The sequence below is a fragment of the Periplaneta americana genome, chromosome 9 (genome assembly GCF_040183065.1).
Source record: "Periplaneta americana isolate PAMFEO1 chromosome 9, P.americana_PAMFEO1_priV1, whole genome shotgun sequence".
NCBI classification, from domain to species: Eukaryota; Metazoa; Arthropoda; class Insecta; order Blattodea; family Blattidae; genus Periplaneta; species Periplaneta americana.
Genome location: NC_091125.1, coordinates 90,287,174 through 90,299,876, shown reverse-complemented (window position 1 = coordinate 90,299,876; position 12,703 = coordinate 90,287,174). Strand labels below are relative to the sequence as shown.

At 33.7% G+C, this 12,703-nt stretch overlaps 1 protein-coding gene across 2 annotated transcripts in view; it reads right to left on the bottom strand.

Moving 5' to 3' along the window:
• LOC138706225 (fatty acyl-CoA reductase wat-like) overlaps positions 1-12,703 on the bottom strand; it is a 335,996-nt gene that overhangs the window by 19,480 nt on the left and 303,813 nt on the right. For both annotated transcript variants that reach the window (XM_069835267.1, XM_069835268.1), the window contains 3 exons: positions 12,090-12,235; positions 7,225-7,334; positions 921-1,116 (listed from right to left, as the gene is read on the bottom strand). In XM_069835267.1, the coding sequence (XP_069691368.1) occupies positions 921-1,116; positions 7,225-7,334; positions 12,090-12,235 (452 nt within the window). The remainder of the gene's footprint in view (positions 1-920; positions 1,117-7,224; positions 7,335-12,089; positions 12,236-12,703) is intronic.

Sequence of the window (12,703 nt, the reverse complement as noted above, 5' to 3'; positions counted from 1 at the left end):
TGTCAAAAAGTGCGTATATAAATTTTGGCCACTCGACCGCAATTAAGATGACGTACAGTACATAATGTGATTTTTCCTGGGGCCGTTTACAGAAAAAACACAATTAGGTGGAAAGATTTATTGAAACAGAGAGAGGAATATTGTTGCGCTATTCGTCAACATATCCTTCACTGAATTTGAAACATACCATGGAATCAATTTTTGTATTCTTATGTCGTAGAAGTCAGCCGCCTGGGATCGAAACCAGCATTTGACAGTCGTCTGCACTTCTCTGTTGATCCCATGATATGACAAATATCTCAATAATGGTGGGGGATATGTTGAAAAATAGCTCAACAATTGCCGTATCTGTTCCAATGAAATTGTATTTTCTTTCTGATAACGGCTCCTGGCAAACTTATTTTTTACGGCCCTCGTAATTGCGATCGAGTGGCCAAAATTTGTATAAGCACTTCTTTTGACATTATTAACATGGTGAAAGAAAAAACATAACATTTTATCTGTCCCCATCAGAATATTTGCTTGTTAGGTGATTATCTGGTTAGTATTTTCCGAGTTGTCCCAAATTTTAAGAGGGATATCAGGTAGCCCATGGCAAAGTGTCAGTCTCCTTTCGCCACGTGCTATCTTGCTATCACCAATTTAACGAACTTTTAATTACCTATTGTTGACACAGTGTCATCCAATAACAGAATTAAAAGTAAGCCTAGGCGATAGCATTGTCTTTGTAGGATCTATAATGTATTAGACGTGCAGATAGAAAACTGTATCTTAACTTGGAAAGCAAGTTTCTATATTTGAGCGAATATTTCTAATCTAAAATTCTTCATTACTGCACTTTAATAACTTTCCAAAGGAAGTTAAACAGTATAGTTGTAATATTTGAAATTATGCGTACACTTAACAACTAGAAATCATGCCTTGGTCTATTTGCAATGTCCCACGCAGACGCTATAAGAGCGTTTATAGACATATCCACAGGTATAATGTTGGCCTTTTTGCTCACATCAGCGTAGAAAGTCCGGAGCATTCCAACTAAAGCAGCCACCACTGCTGCAGTAGGTCCATTGAAGTTGTCTATCCAGCCAGGTATTGGTTCTTTGTATGTGCCAACTCCTATAAAATGTGTTAATTTAATTACTACACAAATGTTGCGAACGAAATACTGGTTATTATTGTAATTATTAGAAGCATAGGCTACGAGAAACTTCTATTTCAATAGATATAACATCAGTACAAAATCAAAATCTATGGTTTCTCAAACACCTATCTCGATTTCTGGCCCGTAAATGAATAAGTTACAGAACAAAGACATCTCAAATGATGCAGGCTCTCAACATTCAGTGTCTCTGGAGCGATAATTTTAAAATCACTCTCATTCTGAATTCAGAAATATGTTTCCTTTAACATGTCCGAAAAAACCCATCCAATGCAAGGATTAGCACAACATGGCTTTAAGCACTGTATAAACTAATTGCATATTCTGAAATTGAACTTACTCACCTAGAATCTTGTTTGTTAATAAATTTATCAACGGTAAACTCTAGAGATTTTGATTTATCTGGAGAAAATGAAAACTCGAGTGGGATTTAATTGACTATTACAAGATTAGAAGAAAGTATATAAAGATTAAAAAAAAATAAAGGACTCTAATACAATAAAATATTAACTGACTTATTAAAATTAATGCTAGCTTCACGAAAACGTTTGAACGGAGCCGCCATTTTCAGTTGACTGTCTATGCGGTAAACAAATGACGATCACAAGCATGTTTTATAGTACCGTAAAGAATTTGCAGTTTGAAATGTTGGCAAACAACGAAACAAATGATAGGGAGGTGATAAAGACAGAAGAAAGTATATAAAGATTAGAAGAAATAAAGTAGACTACTCTAATACAATAAAATACTGTAGATATTAATTGACTTACTAAAATTCCATTTCACTAATGTTAGCTTCTCCAAAACGTTTGAACGTAACCGCCATTTTCACTTGATTATGTATGCGGGAAACAAATGACGATCGCAAAGCATGTTTTATAGTGCCCAAAAGAATTTTCAGTTTGAAATGTTGGCAAACAAAGAGACAAATGTTAGGGAACTGATAAAAACTAATAAATGCTAGAGAAGTGATAAAATTGTAGCGATAAACAGCCATGATTGCTTGAGACACGTCCTTTCGTACCGTTGTATTGGTCAAAAGTAGTATGACGTAGTAAAAATGTAATAGTCATAGTTAAAATATATATCAATGATAACGAAATGTAAGATAATTTAAAAACTATCACGAAATGAACTGAATTTTTGTAGATGATACATTGTGCCTATTTTTAAATCTGACCGCTAAGCGACACATTCAAATGCCCATTGCATACATTGCTGACTAGTGACAAAGTTCACTTGAGAGAATTATGCAACAATTATTGTTTTGCCTCTGACGCATATCGTCAAATGAGATATCTTGCCTGGTAGCCTAACAGATGTACCAACCAGAACCTTAATCAGACGATTATTATTATTATTATTATTATTATTATTATTATTATTATTATTATTATTATTATTATTGTTATTATTATTATTATTATTATTATTATTATTATTATTATTATTATTATTATTATTTTAAAAAAGAATATATATTTATTTTTAAATGTTGTACAAGAAATGTTACACAATGCTGGGCTTCCTGGACCAAAAAATCTTGCCTCCCATGCTTTTCGTTTTGTACAATTAGAGCTACAAAATTACGCTGAGAAATTTGACAACTGAAACGTTATCTGTATACTGACGCTGTACAATTAATGGGTACTTGGGAAATGAACACTTGCTTTTGTACAGTAAACGGAGAAATATTCATCCCAATCACAATGTTATTTCAAAAGAAATCCTGGTTTGCAAAGACCCAGTAAATAATGGGCTTGCCTGAATCAGTCTTGTGTTAGTCTGTGTTCTCTTTAATGTTATCGTAAGCCTTGAATTTATCCAGAATACATATAAGGTTTATTGAAGGCAGAATCTACCACAAAAAATTCTCTATTCTCTGGAATGTGTGCAGAGAACAATTAATGTCAATTAGCAATTGACAATTTATGCTAAATTATTTTAGCCTCAAGGGGAGAGAAATTGCTCCGATCCAATTCTGAATTCGAAGTGACAAATTTTCTTTTAAAATCGTAATTATATTTGAGACTATACAAATCTGGCTTTCAGGTAGTAGCTCCCTGTAAAGCAGGCTTGAATAATTTCAAGGAAAAATTTATCTGGGGCCGGGTATCGATCCCGGGACCCTTCGCTTAGCGCGCGAACGCTCTTCCGACTGAGATACCCCAGGAACTATACACGAGACCGTCACAATTTTTCCACAATTTAAAGTCACACAAGTATTTGTGTTCACTCAAAGTTGAGTTCTTACGTGTTTTCAGCTCATTTGAGTCGTGTGGATACAAAGGGAAAATTATGCCGGTGTCGTGTATAGTTCCTGTGGTAGCTCAGTCGGAAGAGCGTTCGCGCGCTAAGCGAATGGTCCCGGAATCGATACCCGGCCCGGAACAATTTTTCCTTGAAATTATATTTGAGACTCTTTTAAATGATCTAGCCTTATAATAAAATGTAGTTATTGTGAGAATGGTCAATTAAATGTTGATAAATAAAATTTAATTATCATTTATATAAAATATTAAGATTCTCACGGGTATATTCATATTGCACTTAGATTAAAATATGCTGTAATGGTAAATTCATGAAATTAAAAAGAATTATTGTCACACTCTGTTTAGACTGAGTTCAAGAAGCTAATTATTTTTTTATTTCCATGTACATTTTCAAGCTTATGAGCAAATATGAACAAAATTTGGAAACTTTGATGCAAGGAGTCTTTTTAGTGACGTCACTATAAAATATATTCAAGAAATATAATTCCAATACTAACTTATTAGCCCTAATGGCACCAAATTTTGTACAAATGATTTGTGACGTAATCCATATAAAGTTACTAGGAAAAGTATTCCGCAATATTTTACTGCTTTTGTATAAATTATTATTTGATCGAAAAGTGTATAAAAAGCATCATATGCCTTGAAGAATTGGACCCCTTAGTCCGTTTCGTCCTTATTCCAATAAGAATTGCGAAGAACTCTATACAGGCACAAGTAGCGGAACTCCCTGTAATGTCATCAACATGGCGTAAGGACAAAACGTAAATACTTCTGTAATCTGTCGTAAATTGTATCATAAAATAATAGTTCTAATGACCTTGGCAAATATTTCTTGAGTTTTGTTGTAATTATTTTTGAAATGTTACAGTTTAATGGAGGTTCTGAATATTGAAGGACTTACCATCGGCTAAGAATGAAAACTTCGTATCTCAATTTTTTCAAAAGATGCTCTTTTAGCTTAATCGGAAGATAACTTCGTAACTCAGCCGCAACTGTTTCTGTAATGTGTGCACTTTACTGGCAAAATATCAAACTTCTTATGTCGTGATGTAGTCATGTTTAATGTGAAAATTTCTAATTATCAAAGAAGATATTGCAATTAGATGTAACTTCAAGGAAGTATTAATCTACTTTGAGAAAGAAAATATGTTTTTTTGCTTCATTTGCCAGGATAATTCTTTTACAAAAATCAGATAAGGTGATGAAAACCTTGTAAGTAGGTTCCAGTATTATATTTATGTGTAATAACCTCGTAAGTGAAACATACGAGTCTTTCATTGTGCATATAACCATTTAATTGATTACTAAATGTATTTACTGTCTTCCCTCCTTTCATTTTCTGGAATGCCTTCGACTTTGCTAGCTTTTGGGAAATGAATTAGAGTGGAAGCAAGATAATACTGTAATACAGCATCTTGTTAGTTGTAGGACCGTAAACGAAAGAAGGGTATAAGCTGATTAATCTCGTCGCACTAGTCAATCTTTCAACACATGAAAATAAAGGTTGACAACGATAGAGTAAGAGTAGGGTTTTTAAATTGTAAAACTATGCATATCATTAATATCTCTTTTGAAGTACAAGTAAAAAGTAGTAAAAGTTCTGTTTTAACTGATATTTATGTTTGGTTTCTGCTTTGTATTACATCTAGCATGTAGTAACTTTTCATGAATCTGAAGTTTCTGTATTTTTTGTGTGTTTTCTATAGTAAAAGTTTAGTCTGAAACCTTATTTTTTAATTATTACTGCTTTATATCATATTTAACATTTTCCTTAAAATGGTTCCATTGATATTGACTAATTTTATATTTATTTTCTTCTCATTTATATTTCTAATATTTCACTGATTAACACTTTTGTTTTTAATGCAACTGATCTGCATTAAAATACTCAAAAGAGTATTACCACAGTCTAGTATATACAGTCACGAAGCTTGAGTTTATGAGGGTATGAGGAACAATAGACTATGCAGGTACTATTTCGCATTGTCTGTAATGAGGCGATAGTATCGATCCTAGTGGTTAGCAACTATTTATGTATGCATAATTACTATGTATTGAGCTTCGTTACTGTATATACTAGACTGTGGTATTATATTATAAAATAATGTGAAAACCTTGTATGTCAAAATAAATGAGTGCTAGTCAAAACAAACATAAGAATGAAAAACCTGTATGTCATCAGGAACAAAGTGTGAAAATTTCTTAAGTCATAACAGACCCAACAAGTAATTTGTAAACAAAAAACGACTATGTACATCAAAATCAGATAGGGATTTTAAAGTTAAATTTGTTCAAGTAGGTTTAAGAAATATAAAATGAAGTCTAGAGACAATTTTTTGTTCCTTCTGAAAAGTTTGGTTTTCGTGAGATACGAGGTTTTCTTTCTTAGCTCACGTAATGTGTTCTGAACAACGTGATGCTTTAGAAGTTTTGGTAAACTAGACTTATGCAGAACCCTATCCACCATATAGAGCTCACAGGTATTATTTATAAAATTGCTGCGTTTAAATTTCATTTAAATTTACAGCAGTGTGAGTCACCATACACTTTTCATGCGTTAAGATTCATGTATTTTAATTTATACAAATATTTAGAAACTAACCCATAATTAAAATTAATAATGAATGAGAGAATTTTGGACGAAAATCTCAGGCACGTCAGAGTTTATATTTAGATAGGAATATTTTATGGAAATAAATCATTTTTTCAATCATTTCTGTGAGAGTTAGTTGTGACGCAATAGAGTACATTCTTTAATGAAACCTTATAGTTTCTTAATTTCATCTGAAAGTACACATTTTTTAATTAACGTTCGTGGAAGATATCAACTGAATTTAGCGTTCCTCTGAATTTCTTCAACTTATGAACAAGACATACGGCAATTTTGTATACAAAAATTCAGTATTACTTTACTGACTTCTTCGCAAATCAATATTTTAGTGAATAAATTACGTTCTGTGAGTTTAAATATAAAATTTAATTTATATAATTAGATGTTCGAAATGTACCCCTTTGCTATCTAGCAATGTCTAAGGCGTAGTAAAAGTCCTACTGAACATTTTAATTATTGCTGGTTGCATTTCCCTATACTCCTTTCTTATTCTCAACTTAACTCATAAATATCGCCAGGTCTCGTAGCAAAGAGCCTACTTTTCATACACCCATAAAAGTAACCGAATGGAGAAACATCAGGTGCTTTTGCAGATTACTTCACATGTACTCTTCTTGCGATCCATATATTTGCACACACTTCACACACATACATATATATATATATATATATATATATATATATATATATATATATATTCCCTCGATATCTGTTAAGAGCTTAATTTATATTGATTTCATCAATAAAACTGTCTTTATAATACAAGGGCTAACAAAATGTTCAAAGAATTAAATTTTTGTCAAAGTTACCATAACAGTAGTAATTCTCAATAAAATGGAGTAGAGCGTGAGATATAAAAAACTCGCTTTTAGATTACATTAAAATTATGTAGGGTGTCATTTAAAATTCTCTTCAATGACGTCAAAACTCGCACAATATTATTCGATAAAATATTTTGTGTCAATAAAAAAGAATATTTTTCTAAATGTAAGTTTTGACGTGTTTGAATTTTTATCCAAAGACACTTCGTCCAATTTTAATTGCAGTTACGCCCTACTTTTGAAACCTTCTACAATATAAGAAAAGATAATAGCATTTGCAAATTGTTGAGCCTGTTTTGAACATCTTAAGGAAAGGAAAACTTGAAAGTTAGAAATACAGATGGAAAAGCTGCTGACCTATGGCTGGCCTGAAGATTCCAACTGGAAGACCGATTCCTTTCTCCCGCATTAAATCTTCTGCGATGGCTTTAGTAAAAGTGTATATGTTGGGCCAGTCTTCTAGTAAGCTGCGAAAGAAATAAACGGAATATTTACACTTAACTCCTTGTGAGTATTACATATTGTTCTAAAAAAAAACAAATAAACCAACACTGGTTTAGCGCTGAAACTAGAATATCAGTGAACCACTGTGATGATTGCAACGCAACGGCAAATATGGAGGAATGAATATCGTCAAAACAGATTTTTGTTTAAATTCGTATTTCCTCAACACAACGAAAATCAGAACATATAATTTTAAAGGTTTCATAAGATTGCTGTTTCCTTCCGTACAACAGCCGAAAAGACGAATGAACCCTAAAATACATGAAGTTATTTAGTAACGCTACCGAACTTGTAAATGTGAAGGGGAGACATCAAACTCCACTAGCATTTCGCTCTAATCAAGAGCGATGTGGGAATAAGCAGATGTTAAAACTGTTGCCAGGGCCGAAGAAATTAAAAATATTCAGAATTTCGTAATCGTGTTCTTAAACTTAAGGTAGAGTAATCAACACTGATATTTATTTGTAAGAAATTCATCAAAAGATTCTCATGCCACAAATTAGATTCACTTTATTATTTAGGCCGGTCGAGGGATTCACCACTGAGAAGCCTTGCTCAATTAATTTATTCTTGGAAATGGTGCATTCCATATTGTTTGCATTTATGATTTTTTCAATAGCTTTTGTTATTTATGTTTATTGTGAAATTTTTAAATCTATTTTACCACGTAACAAATTTTATATAACTGTTAACTTACGGCAAAAAGAATGGGCCGACTCTTGGTCGATAGAAATGCTGAGTTCTATTGCGCGGTTTACTCGTGTAAACGCACTGCACTTCAAGGTATTGCTGTGGTGTCTCTTCATTGAAAATCGTCCGTTTACAATGTAGTCAACCACGACGTACCAAAGTTGTGAGTTCGCCTCCCGGTACGGTAAAATTATTTATTTTTAATTTAGTTTTTAATTAATTTATTACTTTAAATCTGAAATAGCATTTGTTCATAAACTTCGTTATCCTTGCTCATCACCTGTGAGATATTAATAGGCGAGAGCTGGTCTGTATCAACAAAAATACTTGTTTCGCATCCTAAAAAGCCGGACGCATATCAAACATAAATAAATAAATAAATAAAAAAGAAACAATTTGTTAATATATTAACAAAAATTGCCTGTAGTGGGGATTAGTATTTCATCCACAAACAACCTGCGTCAAAAACTGCCCTCATTCTGTTCGGCATGGAGTCAAAAATTTTATGGAACAGGTCTAAATTCATGGGCACTTCCTCCCACGCATCTAGAACTTTGTGTGCCACAATTCGTCAGCTGACCGAACGGGTAGTTATTCTGCCCAATTAAAGCGTAGGATCCATTTGACTGTAGCACACAGATTTTAAGTCGGATTCATATCTGGTGATTTTGGAGACCAGTTGACCAGATCGACATCTGGCATCCTCGTAAACCATCTTTGAATCCAGTTTACGTTGTGTACCGGGTGATTTTCCTGCTGGAAGAAAAGTGTTCCTTTTAGATATCGTTCTCGGGTGGAAGGAATCATTACATTTGCCAAAATGTGTTCGTAGACTTCTACCGTAAACCAACTGTGGATGCGTTCCAGAAGTCCTGCCCCATCCTATGACACCACCCCAACACGCGACGCTCACGCGACTCGACCTGTTAAGTCGTCTCACGATGCGTTCATCGTATCGGTGGCTATCCATATGATAAACTAGGGCAGGACCATCGTTGCTAATGGAGAAAAGGACATTTCTCCAATTAAAGTCCTGTTGGAGAGTAGCATACGCTAGATGTTCCACGGCATGCGCCATCATCAAATGTTTTCTCCTCACAGCTCAACGACACCGTATGCCACGCTCTCTAAAACGTCTCCTCACGATGTGTGGGGAACTTGGAAAGTTTGACGCCATCTTGAGTTGAGAAGCAGGTCTAAAGAGGTGGTTGTCAACTTCTGTCAATAACATGGCGTCTTCTTCTCTTGTAGAGATGCGCGACCACGAATGGGACGATTCACAACTTCACCATTTTCGATAAACAATTACCTCACCGCTTAGCAGTTGACAATGGGACTCCAGTCTCTCCGGCCGCCATCAACGCAGGAAAACCTACGCGAACCAGGGCAATGACTTGTTGACGAAATTGTTGTCTCTCTGCGATCTTCAAACGTAATGACGAGACAGAACGTTTTATTAACAGGCAGGAGTATTGCTTCGAGGAGAAAAGGAGATTTATTTTTTATTAGAGTTTGGGCATATTCTATGAGATGTTGCCACATAAATATAGCTTTGCGAGACATATATGATGGCAAATTTGTAATTAAAAAAAGAAGATAGCGGGAGATTCGAAACTTAAGCTACTACTATTAACTCGTTCAATAGACCAATGCTGTTACGACTTACGCTCCTGAGACTGTTAAAATTGTTTCGGCATAATACGTGGTTTTCCTGTTCATATTAGCTTCGGTTGATTTTGTATTTATCAATTTTATTATTATTTCACTCTTCAAAGGCCCTGTTGTATCTAGAATCAACCCTCCATTCGATTTTATAACATATTTTAGACTCTTAAACAAAATACAGCAAAATTTAAATGCTTTAATTATGTGTTACCTGGTGAACTGCGGGTTTGACGAGACGAGCATGCGCAATGTTCATATGTGGAACTTAGAAATTGTCGGCGCCCCATTCTTTATGCCGTTAAGTGTACATGTATAGGGTAAGCGTGACCATATAGTCACATCCTGTATCTATCGCACCCCCACTAGAAGAGTATTACATCTATGAAATTTTCGATTTTGAGAGAACACCATTTTCGTATGCAGAAAAACGTATTCTACAATCTGAATTAATGTTGTATCTCTAGATTCGTCAAATAGGCGCAGAAAGCGCTCTTCGGTTTTGTATTGGGGAATTGACGGAAGAGCGACTAGTGTTACATTTCGGTATAACTCAGTGCTTTGCTAGTTTTAATGGTTTCAGGTGGTTAATAGCGTTACATGTAGAGTTACAACGGTCTTCGATTTTGGATAAGTTGCTTTTTTGTATTCCTTATCCCAGATTACTGTTACATGAAGAGATACAACTGTCTTCCGCTGTAAAATTCTATTCATCTTGCATTCATTGTTTAAAAGCACTGTTAAATGTTAAGATGTAACAGTCTTCAAATAATTAATTCTCACTTTTCCTACATTGCAGTCTTCTTAAATTTGGTTATAAACAAACATATAACTGTCATCACTAATACAGTATGTACATTTTTTAGTTGTAACAGCTTATGATGTAACATATTTAATTACACATAAGCAATATTATAACCGTGTGCTCTTCATTTTACTTTCTAAAAATAAATATTTTTTAGGCTTAATCCCATGTACGATACCTGTGATAAGAAAGCTCCTGAAAATTACATTTCATAATAATTTTGGAATGCTTTATTGTTTATTTAACTATTATATTAATTAAATATATACGCTAAAGTAGTATTTCATACTAATTAATTATCTAAACTCAAATGTTCAGACGGAAATAGATACGCGGTTAGTAAAATGACCATCAATGGAACAACCAATAATAATACTAGCAAAAACTTAGGCTATAAGCCTATATGCAAAATGAATGATAAAAAGGAAAATGAGGAATCTAAAGTTTGTCGCAGAATAATATTGGGAACTACTGCCTTTCGAATATGACTCTTATCTCCCATTTGTTGATAACCATATTTTGAACGGCGTATTTAATAGATTTTTCTTCTTCAGAGTTCCTAGATAAAAAGAGTTATTCGGAGTTGCTTTCCAGCAAGGAAAATCATCCCTGTAGACTTTTTCCAAAGGCTACTCAAAATCAATCGTTCGATTTCATTTCTGTTCGAAAGAAGCAATATTTAAGTCTCTTTTGAGCTGTGAAAACATTCCACAAGTTTATTACAGTTTCTACGCCTCTTTCTAATGCAATATCACTTAGACAAATAATATTTGTTTCAGTGTTTGTTTTATTTTCCTTAATTTATCTTAATATAGTCAATTGCTCATAGATAAACATCAGTATTTATATAATTTGTACCGAACTGTAAAAAAAAAAAAAAAGAAAATAATCAATTTACCATGGTATCTCAGGTACTATGAACATGAAGAATGGCATTAAATTTATGACAAATAATCTAATGTAATAATTATTGTAATGAATAACTTTTATTATAGAGTGCGAGGCCCGCCTCGCACAAATTAGGACTACACGACAGATAGTGAGTGGTTTCTATGGCTGCGAGGTGCGCAGACCTCGCATCTCGCAGTTATAGAAACCACTCACTATCTCTCGTGTAGTCCGGATTTGTGCGAGGCGGGCCTCGCACGTCGCATGCGTCGGTTCATAAAAACCAAGAATTTACACTACATTGTTGAAAAAAACTGATTATTTCGGATAGATTCCGATGTATTCGTACCAAATTAGGTAAACCATGTGAAAAAAGTGAAGGTGAAATATTTCGTCACTAATGGGTTTTAATGCCTCGTATTTCTGAAATAATTAATTATCCATTATAATCCTGCTGCTTAGAGCTGTTTTTTTTTCAAAATAACTATTTGTTTGAGATATTTTTGGTAGAAATTTCCATATCGGAAATTCTGAAATATTATTCAGGAGAAATACTATGTAAGTGATGACAAATAACATATGTATTCCAAAACAAATAAATAAAATAATTTAAATTACAATTTAGAAATCGTACAAAATACCTTAAAGTAAAACGATTTGCAGGCACACTCACATTTTTGTAACTGCGTCCAGGATTTTGTCATTTCCACTATTTACAATGGCTTTCATATTGTTGTATGTATATGGATAAGTGTATAGTTTCTCTTCTATGTCTGGTAGATGACAATTGCTATAAGCAGTTGATACTAATATCAGAGCCTAAAACAAATACATATGGTTCAGTGGTAGTTATACAAAATATTATGCCATACAGCCGTGATCAGACTGCATAACAGTACAAGAAATGATAAACCCGTGAATTTGATTCACTCTTCCAAAGTAGGAAAAGTTTGAAAACATATAATCTACATTCATGCCGCGTGAAGGCAAACGAAGTTCACAAATAAAAAAGGACAAAGGTCTACATTGAAACAAGAGACTTGCGTTTAAACGTTTAACAATGGACAGATAAGTATTTGCACTAATATCTCATTCAGACTGGACTCGGCGCATGGCTCGCCCGTCATCCGGTATTAAGAATGATTGCAACAACTGACGTAATCAATCGTCACAACGAGGGTAGAAATCAGACCCACTTCCAATCTCTCTCACAGCCATTCTACACAAACGTATCCCATGCCTGGTTTTACAAGAGATTATGACCCTAAAATTTAATGTACACCATAT